Here is a 20,429-nt window from a genome sequence, read left to right as displayed (position 1 = left end):
CAAGTGTTGCTAAGCTATAATATTATGTGATGTTCACAGCTATCTCTAGGCACAATAACCCTTTGTTCCACACGGCAGCTCAGTTCTTCTATCGAAAAACAACAAACTGATGCTAGACAGTCTTGGTGACTTAAAGGCAATCACCAATATAAACAGTAAATATCCCCTCTAAAACAGTTCTTGTCTGTGGCACACAGGCAGTAAGCAAAACCTAGTCAGGCTGCAGCTCCTGCATTGGTGAGGATATTCCCTGCGACTGCAAATGACAGCTTTCACCACAAACTTAAAACAGGCAGACCAACAAGCCTTAAGCATCACTTCCAGAGTATCTTCTGTGGAAACATCTTACTGCTGTGCACATGTCCAATAAATGAGTGTCACACATGGGCGCACCCTCCAGAGATGACAGCCCCCTTGTACAGACAGGGACACCTGTCCTTTCACTACTGTCCTGCTGCATGCATCAAGTACTATACTCAGTACCAAAAACAATGTGAAAAGAAGCCTTGTGAAAATTAAAATCCTTGAAACATAAATGAAGCTATCTGTTTAACACCTTAAGCACTAAATATGATTTGGCTAGCTGATACTACAAATACATCCTCAAGTATTAAAGATAAGGTGTCATTTAGAACAGTAGTATGTATTTCTGTGGATAACCCCCGAAGCTACATAAACTTCTTAAGACTTAAAGGAAAGGAGGAGACAAACAGCTGTTATACCCTTCTTCCCTTATACAGTTAAATGCAAATTCTCCTTTACAGTCATATTCCTGCTATCTCCCTGCATACACAGCTGATACGCCACCTACTGCAAACCCAAGCTGACAGTCGGAGCAATGCTAGCAGCATTTCCATTCCAACATCGTTCCGGAGCTGAATAAAGGTGCTTTTTAAAAAGAAACATCCCCTTTACAAGCTGAGAAGAACAAAGCAGGATAGCTGGCTTTCTGTCTCAGTTTCAATAATGGAGAGAAAAGCAAGCAGAAGAGAAAATGAATGCGAAGAAAAAAACAGCAACTCTGAAGGCTCTGAGCAAGAAAAGGAGTATAAAACGTCTCTGGTTACTCTGAATGTTGGTGGTTATCTATATATCACACAAAAACAGACACTAACCAAGTATCCAGATTCTTTTCTGGAAGGGATCATAAATGGAAGAATAATGTGCCCATTCGATGCAGACGGTCATTACTTCATAGACAGAGATGGACTCCTTTTCAGACACATACTCAACTTCCTACGAAATGGAGAACTTCTTCTACCGGAGGGGTTTCGAGAAAATCAACTTTTGGCACAAGAAGCTGAATTTTTCCAGCTTAAGGTACTCTCAGATGCAGTGAAATCAAGGTGGGAGAAGGAACAGCTAGCATCTCGAGAGACTACTTTCCTGGAAATAACTGACAGCCACGACCGTTCACAAGGACTCAGAATCTTTTGTAATGCTCCTGATTTCATTGCAAAAATAAAATCCAGAATTGTACTGGTGTCCAAAAGCAGGCTGGATGGATTTCCAGAAGAGTTTTCAGTGTCTTCAAATATTATTCAATTCAAGTACTTCATAAAGTCTGAAAATGGTACAAGACTGGTACTGAAGGAGGATAACACCTTTGTCTGCACCCTGGAAACTCTTAAGTTTGAGGCTATAATGACAGCTTTAAAATGTGGATTTAGACTGCTGACCAGTCTGGATTGCTCTAAAGGGTCAATTGTTCACAGTGATGCACTGCATTTTATCAAGTAATCACAAAGGCAAAGGAAACAAGCATGCAGCCTCTAAACCTCCTTGAGCTGCAGGCTCCTGGCATCACAAATAATATACCTAACTAACCTGGTACCACAGAGCTCAGCTGCTAATCAACTGATGTGAGCTAATGGTATGTAAATCTCATAATGACATCTATCTCTGGCTTACTTAAGCTGAATGAAAATTTTATGCCTGAATTTAATAAAAATTACCTGTTAACACTGTAAACACAGATTGTATGCTTTGTGCTCTTTGTAATATGTTTTCTCAATGCTGTCTTTCAAGCAGAGAGTCTAGCTGAATTTTTGTGTACCTGTGTGACTAACATGACTTAACTGCTCTGCTGAACAGCAGTGACAGTATTTTCACATAATAAACAGGCTTAAAATATGTTTTGCTTATAACAAATTCAGAATTGATTTTAACTGGAATAAATGATTTTGACTGTTCATTAGTGTTTATGCTAATCTATTGTACTGCATTTGCAAAAAAACAAGATTGCAACAGAGTTCAAAATTATTAATCAACTTGATTTTAAAGTTAAATGATTTCTCAACTGACAGCCAAATTTATACTGTGTTACCACACTAATAACAAATGCCAAAAAGATGTAAACCAACAAAATAATGCTGGGGGAGATTCATTCTATTATGGGAAACTAGTTAAATCTGCACAGAATGTTACATTTTCTAATATACATACATATCAAATGGCTAATAAAAATATTTGACATAAAGTTAAATGTAACAGGTTTCCAGTACTGACATCCTACAATGCTACAGTCTCTATTTCCTAGCAATCATTTGTGCTCTTAAGGACGGGCAATTACCAGAACCCTTGCTTTGCACAATGGCTTACTAAATGCAAATAGTACTATCAATTTTGAATAGACCACCTGCTGGCATTTAAGATTATTCAATCTAAGTAATAGAGTGAATAAACCTTCATTCTCCTCATCTCCACTATTTATCAAATATTTTCATTTATATTTTAAACAAAGTTGTAATAGCTTCTACAGAGCAACTGTAACTAATTTAACCACAGGCATTACAAACCAGTCACTTCACAAAAGCAAACTGAAAATTCATCACAAAAGGTAAAAAGAAGCTTCACTAAATCTAAATTTAAGCTTTGTTTGTCACTGAACACAACCATCAGTCACAGCTCATATGAACTGAGAATTCAGGTAAAATGCTAATAAATTAAAAAAACCCCAACAAAGCAGTTTTCCCAAAACATCAATTTTGTAAAGAAAAAAATACTAAGAATGTCAACAAAATGCAGTACAATCCATAGCAGAAGTGACAACCAAGGAAAACAGCAAACACAAGACAGGTTGAGAACAGTTTTGGTTTGGATTTTAGAGGGAACAAATCAATTCTTAGTAGTAGGGATTATGAATATAAATGCAAGGTCCATTTATCCTTCAACATGAAGCTGTTTCACTTGTAACATACAACAGGTGCTGCTAACTAGGTTCCTTGCCAGACATGAATTATGACAGGGACTCCACAACTCTAGACCAGGCAGCAGTGACTGAACCATATTCCAACATGATTTTATCAAATGGGGAAATTCAACCTCTCCAGAATACTCTCTCAGAATGAATCCACTGTCCCCACGTTACAGACTTACAGTTCATAAAAGATGCGGTTCTAAGTGGAACTTTTCCAAACTCAACTGTCTAAAAATCAGATCCCTCTACATTTCAGATATACAAGCTGAAGAACTGTCCATGTATCCCAAAACTTTTCTGAATTTGTCCAAATGCATTAACTATGTACAAACAAGAGGTATAATGTAGTAAAATACTATTCTTTACATATGCCATCAGCGTGTCATCTCTCCTTCCCCTCCAAGTTCATTTCAAATTGATGTATTTAAAAAAAAAAAAAGACTCATTAACCACTAATCTTATGCATATAAGAATCTGTAGAACTACTGTGAAAATAAATGTGAAACCTCCCCTAAAAGAAATCCAAAATCCTGCTGATCTTCAAGGACAAGAACAAGAAACACCATCACCATCACCCAGAACAATTACACTAAAAGGCCTTTGTAGACACAATTCTCTGCGTGAGCAAGAAAAAGTGACATGACAGTCTAAAAAAGCTCCATAACGAATCTAGAAGTTTTAAAGCAGCATGCTCTCAGTGCTGTCAAATACACAGCCTGCATCAGCACAAAGTGGAGGAGGCTGTTGCTCCTAGGATGTCAAATCATCCATTTTCACTTAAATGCTTGTGGTTATAACCTTCGTTTGTAATGGATCTTTGACTGAGTTTTAAAATGTCATTGCAGTTGAAAAGAAAAAAAGCCAAAATCAATTTTGATTTCAAACAATTAATATATGTTAATTAAAATACGTTGTGGTTGCTTGCCTTTCAGTTGGGCTCTTAGGGTGCCAAACATCAAGGAATCAATCGTTAGCACTTTAGTATATCAGAAAGCAGTACCAGAATTTTATCAGAGCATGACTTCACTCATGAAAAACCAGTAGAGAATTTGATGGGTCTGCATTTGTTGTAGAAAATACTTTTGGAATTAAAGTTATTCATAAACTGGTAATCACAGGTAAAATGCAAACCATCTGAAGCATCTTCTAAGAATATTCTACAGAATATTCTATCATAAAAGATTTACAGAAAGCCTTTATTTGTCAGGGGTTTCGGTTCAGAGTACCTACTGCCCTCTTAACCTATAAAAGAGAACTTGAAACCCTTTTAAGTGAAAAATGTACATCTCTAATCATTAGTAAAAATAAACACCTGTGTTGTTTGGTTCGTTTGTTGCCTTATTTTTTTTTTAATTCAATGATTCATTACCTTACACACTTTTAAGTGGCTTTATATTTCTGTGTAAATAACACTGGCATCTGTGGCATACACGTGAAGTCAACTGCCGCAACACTAACTTCAATGCTGTCTTCCTTTCCCATTTTCATGAGCACTCATGCATTTCTGCAAGTGTCAGGGCTTGACATTTTTACACACCATCTCTGATCAAAGGCACCTCACTCAGCTCTTTGAATTACACAGCAGAAAGGAACATAGGGTAAAAAATTCATTCTCATCCCTGTTCACATTGAACAAATAAACAAGGATATTGAATACATCAGCTGCCATATCAGCTACAAACGCTTCAAAGTAGTTATAAACTTGAGTAATTTTTCAAACTAGGGTGGAGGCATGTCTTGCTCTGATATATGAATAAAATGATCACATAAAATCTCCATACTGTGAATAATGTTTCCTTTTTACTCCATAAAGATATTAAATAAAACTTAAATATATTTTGCATATGTTGTGTCAGTCAGGTGGATACTTGTGTTCCACCACAGTAGGGTGTGCCAGAAAAGGTTAACCAGTTATACATCAGCTATCTCTTCTTTTCTTTAAGGTTGGAAATTTCAAAATCAATAACTACCATGACAGTAGGAAAGCTGCAAAATCAAGTGCTTAAGTCAGAAATACCAACAGTTGTTCTAACAACGTCCTTTAGGACACAATGTGCATGCAAAGTATTTCTATTTTTCTTTCTGTCATTAAGACCTGGATCACAATGAACTTACCAGAACTCTCCTGCAAGTATGAGGAAGGAATTACAATTACCATAATTTCTCAAATGATCTTCAACTGCTTGGGTATGAGTAAAAAGGAACTTCCTCCCCTCTCCCCAAGGAGGCACTTAACCTGCTCCCAGGCTTGGTCAGCTCCACTTGCCTCCTGTCCATTTTCTTGGGTGAGAAAAAGGGCCACTAAGCAGAAAGGACAGAGGCAGTTGAAGGTAGGACTGAGCCCTATACACTACAAAAAGGATATCCTTGCCCTTATTACTTCCTTGAATGACTGCTCATGGAAAAATATAAATAGTTGCCAAATTGACCAAACTACTGACACTTGGATGCCCATCTTTCCGCATTGGTAGAGGAGAAGCCAAGGACTCTTCATCACACTTGACAATACACTGGCATAGGTACCCACTGCATGGATTTCTATATGAGGACAAAGCTACGAGGCTGTACTACACCAGACTAAGGTCTGTTTAGTCTGCTGTCCCCTGGTCACTGTGAACTGTCTCTAACCCCTGAGCCTTCCCATCCCTGGGCAGAATCCCCATTTTTGATCCTTTGACCCTCATATTCTTTCCCTTGTTCTCTCCTCCCATCATACAACTACTTCTCATTTTTCTTTCACCAGGCCATTCCTAGGGATGCCTAGGAAAGAACAGAAAACTAGAAAAAACATATACTATGCCCCCTCGAAGTATTTCCTCAGTCTCCAACCACTTACTGCCCAATGACTTCCAGAGTCAGATTCGGTTTCTAGCACGAGCCTTGATGCTGTGAAATACACAGGCAGCAAAAAGTTTAATTGCAGCTCCAACTCTGCACCTTCAGTACTGCCTCACCCACTGACCAGAGTTTCATAGCACCATAATTGCACTATTGACATTTTTAAACACTCATGCCTTCTTTTTCCCTTTTTCTATTTGTACCTATTACAGCTCTTTAAGTGACAATTGGTCTCTTCTTTTCTACAGTGGGTAATGCCCCTCTAGATCATAAAGGAGAAAAAAATTACATCATCTTTTGCAGCAATCACTGGCATTATTATTTTTACCTTTTAAAAGCATTGCAAGGTTTCCATTCAGTAAGACGAGAACAGCTTGAGAAAATTATCTTCCTCCTCTGCTCCCCATTTGTATACAAGCAGAATAATGGCAGACAATAAATAATAAAATTTAATAAGAGCAGTGTCTCATTTATTTTGGGTAGAAGGGTCATGTTGCCCTTACTCTGTTGATTCAAGAATCAGGATTGGGGATGAAGAGGACATGTTAACTTGGGTATGTAACAAAATAAATGTTATTTTCCTAGGCTAGATCATCTTTGCTAAATAACTATTACATAATCCTAATTTTATCTCCTGCCCTGCAACACAGGGGAGATTCACAGGAAAGTGACTACTAGTTAAAAACCTGAAGGAATTTTTATATGAAGAGAGAGGTTTGCATAATCTACTAGATTGAAACAAAATCAATAAATGAGGCACAAGAAATTTAGGCTCAGAAAAACATCGTTATGGGGTTTATTTACTTTTGAAATAGACCTCTGTAACTCCTATGTGGTGGCATATCACAGAGAACATTGTCTCAAAACACTGTCTCTGCAAATCATCATCATTCACAATAAAATGCCAGAAAACAAGCCGCGTGGCAAGGACAGGGGAAGGCAGGAGGAAGATGTATGATGATACCTGAGGAATGCGGATGAGCAAGCACTCGGAAAAAGAAACTGCAGTTGCCTTTCTTTCTGCAAGAAATTGCATAATATTCTGTAGAACTAGACAGTTGATTGCTTTTCCTAAAAACGTGTATAGTAGGAGTACCACACACAGCTAATGTAACAGCCTCCCAAGAAGCTGTTTCTATCGGCGCCGGTAACAGATGAACATCATTACCATTATCACTTAATACCATGTTTGTTCATTTTAAGCTTCAGAAAAGAGTACTGCTCTGGCAGTTCAGAAACAAAACTGTTCACAAAGCTGGTACAACAATTACAACTGTAAACAGCATCTACTAATTTAAAATACTATTATGACACAATAATATGCAAGTTCAAGACGTTAAGATTTCAAAACCAAGTAGTTAGAAGACGACTGTTATAAATTGAGTCATTCTGAATATCTGTAAACTTCTCCTGGTAATGCCAAAATTTACAACAATATTGCCTTGCTTACCAGTGGTGTGACTTTAGGGGACACAATCTTGGTTTACAGAGAGTTCAGGAAAGCCGTCATCTTTGTGATCACTAAAGGGGGATTCCACTAGTTCCACCTCAAGCATTATTTCAGTTATGTGAAAAGCTAGATCTCTATGCTTTTCCAGGATATATCTTTTTTTTTTTGCCTTTGCCACTACCCCACCCCAAGCTTTCAGCAGCAGCTTTGTACCAGGTATGGAAAGCCTAGCCAAAAGGCAGCACAAGGTTTTCTTGCTCACATCTCCTGAAGAGAGATTTGGCACCGTATGTAGGGGGGTGGCACTTCACCAGTCGCAGAAGCCCAACAAGGAGATGAGAATTCTAATTAAAAAACCCAAGGCTTCTTGCTGGGGAAACACCCCAGGAAGATGAGGTCCAAGAGGCTTGCTAGAGTCTGGAGTCTGATGCTCAAGGAAGTCTGCAGTGCTGGACTCCCTGAGATGAGAGGATGGGGAGGGACCAGTGTGGTGAGAGAGCCTACGACACCTGGGCACTATTAGATGAAGTAGAAGGGAATTGGTGTTACCTGAGGGTCTTGGGTTTATGGAGAAGGCAGATGCCCACACAGTGCAACACTGAGGTTGTACAAGTAAGGTCTAATAATCCTGAAATTAATAAATAAAATATGGGGAAAAAAAGTTTTTAAAAAATTCTCTTTTGGCTTTTCATATATCAGGTTTCAAAGAGGCAATTTTCTATATTGTAACAGATGTCAGAGGAATTAACTCTTAAAAATTTGTTAATACAAAACTTTGAGCTACAAATCTACTGCTGCACTCCATAGAAGGCTGCTTGTTAGCTCATAGGAGGTTCTTGATTTTGTACTATAGGGAACAGATGAAGTAAAAAAAAAAAAAAAAACCAGATCAGAGGAGGGGACCGACTTTCTTAATTAGGAAGAAAAATTAAGCACACAACCTAGCAATGAACAGGCTAAGCATCAAAAAACGTAAACAGAACAAACAACTGTTAATGCCAAACCCAGTCATTTATTGCCTTTCTACTACTTAAATAAAGCCTTTGGCAAGTATTAGGGATAAAACAGTACATTTTCTCAATGCTGAAACTGGTAATCTCAGAGGAGACAAATTAAAGGTCCTGCCAGGCAGGTTGATAAGAATCAGCTGAACAGAGAAAAAGGTACTCTCAAGTTAGGAGTCTTATCAATACTAATGTTATCTACAGACTGCAGCATTGCCACATCTTGTGACATTTCCAACACATTTTCTAAAATGAACAGCAAATAAAGTTCTTTCCCAACAGGAAGAAATGTAACATGCAGGCTATTTTATGCCTTCTAATATGATGCTAAGAGTCCACCTCCATAAGACTTTTCTGCCATGCAGAGATTATGATTTCTAAGTTTGCCAAGAGAGTACAGGGCAAGACAACGCGCATGAGTAAGACAATACGCTGTAACACAGCTACAAACTGTTCCTGCTCTGGTACCACCACTGATATTGGCAAGATACTGGGCCTGGAAAAGCCTTGTAAGCTCAGGAAGAGCATCAAATGTGCTCTGATAGACTGTGTCCAGACTCAAGCATACAGAAAGCTCAGGCCCTACACCACTACAGCCTACAGTGTTCTTGTAGCTGCAGTCAGCAAAGGCAGAAATAATTGACTCTTCGAAGAGCTGTTCTTGCCCTTGCCTTCATTGCCTTCCCCCAAAAAAGCTACTTCCATGGCTAAAAAGAAGAAACTGACTATCCATGATGGAACTTGAGTAACAACAGAACAGAATTTGGTGGGGGAGAGAGGCAGGAACGGGACAAGAGAGTAAGAGAGCCTGAGAGTAAGAGAACTGGATCACACTAAATGTCTGCTGCTTTGCTCAGCATCATAACTCCAGCAGTACAGTGGTCACAGCTGAATATCCACAAAAAGTGCAGCCATGTATGATTCATCTACTGGGTATGCATCCCAGTGTCCACCTGGCTTTTGTGTTTTGGGGTCTCTTAAATCTGATGTCCTCTCAATCTTAGTGCCATTTTGATTGACTCAAGCTCAGTGTAACCCAGCAAGGTGCACCCGCAGCCCAGAAAGCCAATAATATCCTGAACTGCAACAAAAGAGGAGCGATCAGTAGGTCAAGGGAGGTAATTCTGCCCCTCTCCACTCTCTTGAAACACCAGATGGAATACTGCTTCCAGCCCTGGTGGCCCCACCATAAGAAGGACATAGACCTCTTGGAGCAGGTCCAGCAAAGGGCCACTAAAATGATTAGAGAGCTGCAGCCCTCTTCTGTGAAGACGGGCTGAAGGAGATGACACACTGGGACAGGTTGCCCAGAGAAGCTGCGAATGCCACAACCCTGGAAGTGTTCCATACCAGGTTGGACAAGGTTTTAAGCAAACTCGACTACTGGAAGGTGTCCCTGCACCTGCCCCTAACAGGGGAGTTGGAACTTGATGATCTTTAAGGTTCCTTCCAACTCAAACCATTCTATCATTCTATGATCTTCTTTTGCACATCTTTTCGTCTCCTCTAAGGTTGTGTACAGCTTTAGCAAATACCACCTTCATGTCCACATCTTCTGGCAAGAAATTCAATTGCTCAATTACATTCTGCATGCAGAACCACCTCATTTTATTTACTTTGAAACTGCCTCCTGCTAGGAGACAACTGCTACTCGTCAGTCTTGTTCCTCTGCCCCTTTGATCCATCATTCAGGGCTCTAATTTGCAACCCTGCAAAGGTCTGAACCTGTCAAATGTGATCATGCTGATAGGTGGGGGAACTGCAGTGATCAGCAAAATCCCTCACAGAACACAAACACAATTTGTGAAGTCACAATCTGCAGTGCCAGGCATGGCTGACATTCCTGGGATTTCTCAATAGCCGTAAGTGAAAACTCTGATATGAGCCAAAAGCACACTTCTGCTTACTTCAGTACTTCAACAAGCTCTACTTGGACATCACTGAAGGACAGAACAGCACTGTGGGATTAACCCCCACTGTTTTGTATCAGGTCCTGTTCTCAGGATGGCAACTGTATGACAACAAATACATCAGTTCGCTCAGACAAGCATAAATGTTGGAATAGTCATACAATATACTGAAACAATTAGCCAGACCCTAAGGACACCAAGGGTTTCTATGCAAGTTGTTACAAAATTTAACTTCAGTTAGTGCTGAACTTAATTAAATCCATACCCTTTTTGCTGTTCTATTAGTGCACCTTCCCTGTTCCTCCATAACATTTATTATAACCGGTATGAGATACCTTAAACCAGGAATTGTTGCTTCACTGTGTTTCAACAGCTACGAATGGAGTCTCACTGATTACAACTCCTGGAAAAGTACTGGAAAGCTTGTATTTTAAGTTTTGTTATATTTACGTTCCAACAAAATCAGTTATATTTCCAGTTCCTGTGGCTTAAAAATGGCAGAACCCATATCTAAGTTATCTTCAACACTGAATTTCAAGCTAGTATTTAATTTAAGAATTACTGTTTTACTCCTCTTGACAATCAGTTTTCAGTTACTGTTTCACTTTTGAAGTATTATTAATATATGTTAACTGCTTCAAAGAGGATAAACTCCAATGTGCACTGAGCAGCTTTATACAGCCCCATGTTCTAACATAAGAACTCTGTGCCTTTAACAAAAAATTGCTGATTTTATCACAGGAAGTTTAGTGTTTTATCATAGTGTGTACATTGAATTTCATATATTCCAATACATGTATAACCAACACATGAATCTTTTTTTGCAATATCAAAAAATGAAGTAAGTGTGATCTACAGACAATTCAAATGTTGTATATCTGTGTCTGTAGTCAAACAAGTACATTCACAACTGGTAAAATTGTGAATACAAATAATTCATTATAAATAAATAGATTACTATAAATAAGTTATTATAAATAAGTAAATAAATAAGTTCACACTATACTGTCTGTCTACGTGTTCAAAGCTTAGGCAACACTATACACTCGGTTGCTGCACATGCAACTTCCATTTAACACACTTCCACAAGGACAACACCTCTTTACATTTCCTCTTACGTGAGAATGCATTTCTTTACTGTATCATTCTTAACAGACCGTACAGGCTCAGAGCAACAGCTTTTGGGTATTTTTATTGGGGGTAGGGAGCAGGTCACACTTTATATTGGCACAAATGCTTGGTTTTCACAGCTTCTGTCACCACCGACAGCACTTACAGGTAGGTGCAAGCAACGCCATAAACAAACAAGAGCTACATACATATATTTGGATTTAAAATCACTTGCTCATCATCATACATGACCAAGCAAAGCCAATTCTCATTTCTCTTTTCGTTTAGCTGCGTGTGTAGTTTGCTACATTCCTTTCACATTTAACATAAACCAGCCTTCAGGCACTAAACAACACTGGCTGAATCACCAAGCACTGTTTATCACAAGCACTAAACAAATACGATTTCGGTATGGAAAAGTGATCTAAAATAATAATATGCAAAAAGAGTTCAAATTTAGTTTAAGTAAACTCGTTACACATACATCTTGATTCTTGAATATTTTGACTGTAACCATAGCATCATTCGAGATATTATGGATACTAAAATTTACATGGGCTCAACCAAGAGGGACACTTCACAGAGGGAAAATCCATGAGATCCTGTTAAATAGTGCACTGTCACCCCCAGCTCTGCTTCTCTCTGAACTATGAATCATTAAAGGCTGGAAGAAGCTGGAACATATTGCCCAGAGAGGTGGTAAGATGCCTCATCCCTGGAAACATTTAAGGTCAGGTTGGACATGGATCTGAGCAACCTGAACTAGCTGAAGATGACTCTGCTCACTGCAGGGTCTAGGTGGGCTTGACAAGGTCCATTACAAACCAAACTGTTCAATTATTCCATAATAAGTATTTTGAGGAGGTATCACTACGCTTTTGCACTGTTCTTACACTCATCTCAAGGCATCTGCTATTGACCACCACTGAGGACAGGACACCCTCTTCGATGATCTTTGGTCTGACCCAGTATTGCATTGTCTCTCTCCAAATGTTTATCAAGTAGGGTAGCAACACTGGTACTATCTTGCCTTTTATAAGTGGTTTACAACCATGCCAATAATAAATGTGATTTAAAATGCCATACATAATACTAATAATTTATGACATAAGTTTAACAGTACCCTACCAATCTAAAAATGCGGAGAAATTTTTTTAAGGATATAAATCAAACAATTTCTGAATGTTATTTATCTCATTTACCTCCTTCACTTTCTAGCTACAAATAAACCTTACATAGTTTTATTACAGTAATACCCAAAAGAGTTTTGTTACTAACAATATTAAATAAATGTATCATATAATATTAATGTATCATATTGTTGTCTTTTATGTATTTATATAATGATTTATTATATACTGTATACAAATTTAATGTTTAATGTTAATGTTTACATACATACAATATACAATATGAATAACAATAAATTATATATACAGTATATAATAAAATGCTACACAAATACATGAAAGACATCATCTTTGCCTCAGAAGTACTTGTTGTAGGCCAGGATGAAGTAGATTAACAGAAAAATGGAGTACTCAATAATCTGAATTACTTGAGAGGTAGTTTGGTAAAGGTCATTTGAGTTCCACAACAATTCTCAGGAAAAAAGTGAATAAGCAAATAAGCACAATTGATGGTTGTGAATCCTTTACACGCCCCAGGGTAACCCACTACCATCACTCAGAAACTGAATCCACAGCCAGCTTGATTCCATCAAACGGGTTTAGCACTCATCTTGTCAGCATATTTAAACAGCCCACAGCACAGAGTAATTCATTCTTCTGGCTGAAGCAAAAAAACAAACAACTAAACACGAGGCCATCTTACACAATATTCACAGAACAAGGAGGAGAAACCAAGAGTAAAGAGCAGACAATTCAATAATTCAAAAACAAACCGAAACAGAATAAATAAACCACAAGACCCAAGCAAAACCAAGGGTGCATTCCTAAAACTATAAAACAACCAATTTTAAGTATCAACATTCTGATTCATTTTAGCAGTTAAACTTTCAAGATCTATTTTACCTGAGTCATTACACAGCAGTAAGCCTCAGTTTTCAAGTGGTATAAAGCACTGATTTTTAGAAAGTAGCCCTTTGTGACCTTAAAACCACACAACAATTAACACAGAATCAGAATGAACAGGTTTTACCAAGTAATTGAGAAAAATTGCAAGCTATAAAAAACACCTTGGATTCAGTACAAGTTTGCAGCCTTTAACATTTCTAATACTAGTCTTTTGACATGCTTGAGCCAGTTTAATAAAAGGCATCTCAATTTTACAAAGAATTCCGTGTAACAGAAAACAAAACCCAAACCCTACTTCTAGCCAGACACAAAGTATACACTTGCGACATTTGATGCTGAAACACAATTCAAAAGAAGTCAAATATTAGAAAAAACAGACGTTTCCATGTTAAAGTGTCCAAAACAGTACTTTCAAGAAGACATTTTGAACACCCACTAGCATTAGTCTTATGTTTAGGAATTGCTTTTAAGAAAGGTAGGGGGTGTGAGATTCTTCCCACCCATCTCCTGTCTGTGCCATTAGCACTTACGAGTGCCATCCCACTCCCAATACTATTTAATATGTGTGCATCAGAGATAAAACCTAGTCTTTATGGATTGCTGTTATGACTGGTTAGTTTATGCAATTGAAATAGAATAACAAAACATCTGGAAGTTTGCTACAAACTTTCCAATCAAAAAGAAAGAATTCAAAGTAAAAAATACTCACAATGAACCTAAGTAAAAGATTTGAGAAATAAATAAAACAAACCAAAGAACATTTCTAAACCTCTCCCTCCTCATTTTATTCCCCTTCATTTAAATAAAAGATGTTGATAATTTAAGCTTTTGGTCACAGCAGATAAACAGTTTATGAAGTTATTTTTCAATTTTATGGTATTCAACTAGTTATTACCAAAAAAAAGACACTTTTTTTTCCCTAATCTACCAATTTTTTTTTAAGTAAAACTGAAAAGCTGTAGTCCCAAGTAATTTTTTAAGTGCTTCAAAGAAAGTGTCCATACTCACCAGCACTGCCACTTTCCGATTTTTCCTCTGATTGGCTCTCTGGGAAAAAAATAAACAAAAAAGGAATCAATGTTCCTATGTTGATTTTTCAAAATTACATCTGAAAAGTGAGTTGCAAAGCAAAGAATGATAAATTATGACAAAATCACAATCGATGGACTTAGATTAACATTTACAAATTTACCTTCTGAAGAATAATTTGCCACCGGGAGCAACAAAAGAAGTCCTTTAGTGCCCAAACTCAAAATGAGAGAAATGAGAGAACTCCAGAACACCTCTGACTGAGGTCTGCAAGAATGAAGCTACACATTTATGCAAAATTAGTAGTAAGATTATGCTTAAGCAAGGTACATTATTAATCTATCTCACTGGTCAGCCTAGACAAAACAAATAGAGGTTTTGTATATTAAAAAAATAATCACGGTTTGCAAAAGAATGCCCTTAATAGACATTAGGTAGATTTCTGAACTCGATCAACCTCTTCTCAACCCTTCCTACAGACCACGCAAAAATTTATTTCTTCAACTTTTTTCCTTTCTGGTCGTTTGTTGTCTTATTTTAAAAAGACACAAATGCTTGCTAAGGAGGGTGGGTTGGGGGGAAAAAAAAAAAAACCAACAAACTCCTCCAAGTTATTATAACTTTGAAATTAAGAGCCTTCAGGTGAAAGGTGTGGTAAAGGAAAATAACATCTCTTTATTAACATATATATAACAAACCCAAATAAGCAACAGTGGGGCAACCAAAACTTTCAGAACCAAGTCCTACTTCCCCAGGTGGCGGCTGCTGTGGCTCCTCGTGACAGTCAGGGGCTCTCCACAGGCTGTTCCCGGAGGCTCAACAACTGTTCACAGCCACGTGAGTGATGGTGGCTCCACGGCAAACAATGAAGGGGGTTTCTCTTTTCAAAACTGTAACATTTGTCCTCAAATGGTACTATATTATAGCCCATTTTATCTGTTTGCCAAATATTTGTACTTGTCAAGCACACCAAATACACATAACCTAAAACATCACCTCTTCCACAGAGCAGAGAATCTTAGATATGTAAGAAGGAGAAACAGACACAGTGCTGCAGAGTGACTTGCCAAAAAATTATCACTCAGGTGAATAGCAAAGTCAGATTCAGAAACAGTTTTCTGCAAGAAATTCCAATCCCACATTTCAAGAAATGGCAGACGGTAGATGTATTTTGGTGAAATGAGTTCTAACACTTACACAGTCCTATGAAATTAAACCCCTACATAAACTTGTCAATCTTATATTTGACTGTTCCTCCTATATTTCTCTTTTACATATCTTCTAAGGCAGAGGATATAAAGAACATTTTCACCCACCTGAAATACAGTTAAAAATGGTAAAATATACTTGTCCTTGGCTTTCAACTCAAACAAGTCACAGCTATTTACTTACAGGCAAAACTGAATTACTGCTCTAACCCGGAGAGTAATTTTTGAGTTCAGTTAGGTTGATCATTTCTGCCACTTACAGGCTGAATACTAACAGAATTGAAAACAAGAAATATTTTGGAAAATCTTTTTCTTGCCACCAATTCTTGCTGACTTTCAAGGCTGATGTCCCTCTTTTCTCACTGAGATTGTTGACAGCCTGAAGGCTAATACAAATCTAAAAATCAGTCTCCCACCAATCTTTCTTTCTTTATACCAGGTGGCTGTCCTTAGTCTCAGTGACTGAAGGCACCTGCTTTTTCGATTAGAAACCATCACTACATAGTCTCTTCTGAGCTACGAGCCTTCAGGAAGTGAGTAAACTTTCAGACATACATTCAGGATAGCCTTTTTGCAGAAAACCCTGTGTTTTCTTGTTGACACTATTTTTTTGTGTGTATTTAGCACATTTACATCATAATGTTATTACCCAAACAATATCCTAACTCAGTTGTAACTTACTTAAGGAAACATTCAGTACACACACAAGATGCAAAGAGGACTTTATGAAGAATATAAGAACAATACCAAGATATGCACGCCTGTCTGGACTGAGATGTGAGATGCTGCTGGATTTAAAGCTGTTTTATTTCTAACTCTGTTTCAATGGAAGACCAGCCACCTAATCAGAACTATTGCCAAAGACATCGCACTTAAACATTGCTAATAGCATCTTTGATTCAAATAACAATAAATGGATATTATGTCTACAGGGGAAGGGTACTTATTTGTATGTATCAACAGAATCTGCAGTCAACAGCAGAGACAAAACAAGACATAAAATTCAAGCCTTGCAGAAAAGTGGCCTTTTTTGTTCATCATTAGACAACTCAGTTTTGTTATGATTAGTTCACAAGTCTCTGCTTTAAAAATCTTCTCAGTACTAATATCATGAGGAAGGTAAAAAAAGTTGTACTACATCTACTTAATGTATTTTATTAATGCAGACTACAGCTGCTCAGTCTCCTCTACAACAGGTAAGAGTCACAGATAAAGGTCAACAGGTTGGGTTGGTTAGTTGGGGTTTTTTGGTTTTGTTGGGGTTTTTTGCTGTTGTTGTGGTGACAGGGTGTTGGGATATTGGTTTTTACACACACATCAGTGAGACTGAAAAAAAACAAAGATATTTTAAGTCAATAAAGTAGGCAGAAAGACTATTCTCATCACACTGAGCTCATTCTAACATACCATATAATTTGTGTGTTATATCCTCAATTGTTTTAATTTGTTAGGAATTAACAGTCTGTAGTTTTAATAATAGAAATGAAAATAAAATTAGCTTATCCCTACCAAACAGCTGAGCCTTATTTTCAGTAGTTTTTTAATCATCCAACATGCATATAAAGTAATTAAATAAATATAATTTCCATTTTTTTTACATGGATAAGGGGAATGATGTAAGAAATTGCAATTGTTTTCTAAATGGAATTTATGACACAATAACACACACAAGATCTTGAGCCATCAAAATGATGTCTGTAATAAGACTAGCTTGAGTCACACATTCTGCTCTTCTGACCACAGGTTTCATCTTTATGATCCTCAAAAATATCTGGAAATTTGTATAAATACCAGAGATCTGAAAGGCTGCTGTTGTTTCTGTTTCTTTTGATCATGAGGCTGCTGATAGGTTTTCTGTTTCTGCTAATAGTCCATGAAAGACTAAAGTACATAACGGCACAAAGAAGCATTAAGACCCCAAAGTGTTTTGCAGACTGGAATTATGTGGTTAAGTGACAGCCTGAACAGACACAATTGGGAAGTACTGTTATAGCAGGCAGGTAAACGTCAAAACTCCTCAGCAGGCTGTGTTAAGATGGCGGAACAGTGAGGGTGTTTATTTCCTAAGTAACAGTTTGATGAGGAACTTCAGAATTCAAATATTTATCTAATAAGATTGGAAGTAGTATTACAAGGCATCAAGATTCTGAGCACTATGTATTTTACTGAAAATAATTCAGTGTAATTAAAGAAGTAGCTGCTTGAACGGAAGATTTCAGTTAGTGCTTCTTCCCTTCACATTACTTTAATGGCTGGATATACCCAATGCGTAAAAATACATACATACAAAATACAGAATAAAAACCTCTAGATATTCGTTTTCGCTGGAATACAATTGCGCATTGTACGTTACATGGCAGGTGTGATTCATGTACAAACTCAGAAAAGGTCCTTTTGTATATGAGAAGCTGCATAAAGGGGAAAAAACCAACAATTCAAAACAATGGGAGAATTTTCAAGGAATGTGGGAATAAAGAAGCTGTTCTAAAGTATATAGGCAGAGTTACGTGCTTTACTGAACAAGAAGAACAAAAGAAATAATTGAATGCCATGAATTGAGTTTCTGAAAGAGAAGACTTGGAAAACAGGAGAAAAACACAATGCTAAGAGACAGAAATGTTCTGTGAAGCATGAAGCAGTGAGACAATCCATGCACGAATGCTACTCAGAAGCAAAGCTCTGGCAGGTATTCTGTCAATGGAATTCTCTGAACATGTTTTACTTTCAGTAAGATTGAAAGAGCATGAAAGACTTTAAAGACACAAAAATAGACATTAAGGCAATCCAACTTATGAAGGGGGAGTTGTGAAGATATATTCAAAATTTCAACAAAATGAATCATCATCATCCAACTTCACAGAATTATCTTATACTTTATTTGTGTCTACAGTGTAAAATCTTCTTCTCCACCCATCAGTCCTTTACAGTTTGGGATGCAATTGCTTGCCAAGGTCTGTGTTTTCCCAACTCACATTAGTAGTGCATTTTTCTAAAAAAGCAGCTCAGTAAGAAACATCATTTTCTCTAACAAAACTGCATTTTTCATTTATATTTAGATCCAGCAAACCTAAACTACGTGATGGCAGAAAAATTAAGCATCAGGCAATTAAAGCAGTAAGGGAACTATTTTAAAGTCACAATCAGAAAAGTTTGCTGTCCAATGTTTAACAAAGGAGTCTTCCTATTCCTTCAACCAAGAAAGAAATTGTTAGATTATAGCACTATCTTATGTTAGGGTGTCTGCCAGTAGGAAGCTCAGAAAACAATTTTAACCTAAATATACCCTATATACCAGACCCATGAATTGTCCCTAGATTGCCCCTTTGTAGCTATACATAAGAAAGATTCATTTTATTCAATACATTAAAATATGTGCACGATGCTCTCCTTTCCACCCACCCCAAAAATTACAGCTATGATAGCTGATGACAAAGAAAAAATTAAACGACTAGAAGCACAAATAGCATTGTTGCATAGCAACCGTTGATGTACATATGGTCATGTTTATGGAACAGAATGTAGTTCATATTTAATGCAGAAATAATACCGAAACCAGCCTAGACAGCAAGACCTAGACAGCAAGAGACAACTGTGCTTCAGATCCCTGTGCAGACACGACAGAAGCCACACTTCCCGCCAGCTTTGCTACACCGATGCTCAGGAACACCACCCACAGGCCTTAGCGATCTGCCCAGCAATGAAGACAATGCAGTGTCTCAGATATGCAAACAGCCTTGCAAAGGTAGTAGGGAGGTATTTTGCAACTACTACTTTCAGAGTACATTGTACTACTCTGCATTACTCACTAGAGCTATTTCAAAATACAGAAACAGGAAAAGAAAAGAAACAGGAGAAAACCCCAGAGTTAGTCCAAACAGAACGCGCAGCATGTGAGATTAGACCACATTTTTAATAGTATCTGGGATGGGAGCCACTTCATCCAGCTTTATATTATCTCAGATCTACTACATACACTGCAGAAGAACAGGAAACTGCAATTCATTAAAAGTTGGACATAACAAATTGCACCTCAGAAAAGCCTGCTGATGTCCATTAACTAATACAGGACACCCAGAGATGCAGAAGTTTACAATAAAAGAACTAAAGGATTTGTTCCAGTAAAACAGGTATTAGAAGCAAGCTCAGTTAACACAAAGCAAAGCAAAACCCATAGAAAATCCATTTGGAAGTCTAGAAATTACATCATGCAGAAAATATTAAATTACTTGTCAAATCTGATCTTTTTTGCTTGCTCTAAATGACCTGATGAGTCAATGTGAAGTGCTGAATTATCCAGGGTATATGAACTCCCTGCAGCATCTTCCAAAATTACAACATACTTCAGAAAGACCATAAGAAAGACACTACAACATAAGGATCACAGAATTAAAGGACTGCACACAGAATAGATCTTAAGGCATTCAATGTGCTTAAAAAAAAAAGGGGGGGGGAATAAAACACAAATGCACAATCAAACAAACCCCATCCTTTACAAAATAAAACAATCTGCTTTATGCCATTTGCTCCATTTTAGGTAAATTCAGTCCTCAAGAAGGACTGAGAGCAATAGTGCACTGAGCACTTTTTTATTCATATTTCATTTGCATAACTCCCAAGATGCATCCTTCCATATGCATAACATCTG

At 37.5% G+C, this 20,429-nt stretch overlaps 2 protein-coding genes across 2 annotated transcripts in view; one reads left to right on the top strand and one right to left on the bottom strand.

The window, feature by feature from the left end:
- The window catches only part of GTF2F2 (general transcription factor IIF subunit 2), an 85,960-nt gene that overhangs the window by 55,501 nt on the left and 10,030 nt on the right, over window positions 1-20,429 (bottom strand). Inside the window, exon 5 of the mRNA XM_050334079.1 lies at window positions 14,556-14,594. Coding sequence (XP_050190036.1) covers window positions 14,556-14,594 — 39 coding nt within the window. The remainder of the gene's footprint in view (window positions 1-14,555; window positions 14,595-20,429) is intronic.
- On the top strand, window positions 800-2,699 carry KCTD4 (potassium channel tetramerization domain containing 4). The gene has a single exon (XM_050334080.1). The coding sequence runs from the start codon at window positions 967-969 to the stop codon at window positions 1,738-1,740; it is 774 nt and encodes a 257-aa protein (XP_050190037.1). The 5' UTR covers window positions 800-966; the 3' UTR covers window positions 1,741-2,699.

The sequence above is a fragment of the Myiozetetes cayanensis genome, unplaced genomic scaffold (genome assembly GCF_022539395.1).
Source record: "Myiozetetes cayanensis isolate MyiCay16 unplaced genomic scaffold, myiCay2020 scf5-8, whole genome shotgun sequence".
In the NCBI taxonomy this organism is placed as follows: domain Eukaryota; kingdom Metazoa; phylum Chordata; class Aves; order Passeriformes; family Tyrannidae; genus Myiozetetes; species Myiozetetes cayanensis.
The sequence above is the reverse complement of the archived record's forward strand: the minus strand, read 5'-3'. Positions and strand labels throughout refer to the sequence as shown.

Bases quoted from the DNA above. Each gene is read 5' to 3' on its own strand.
- KCTD4 (XM_050334080.1), top strand. From the start codon at position 967: ATGGAGAGAAAAGCAAGCAGAAGAGAAAATGAATGCGAAGAAAAAAAC.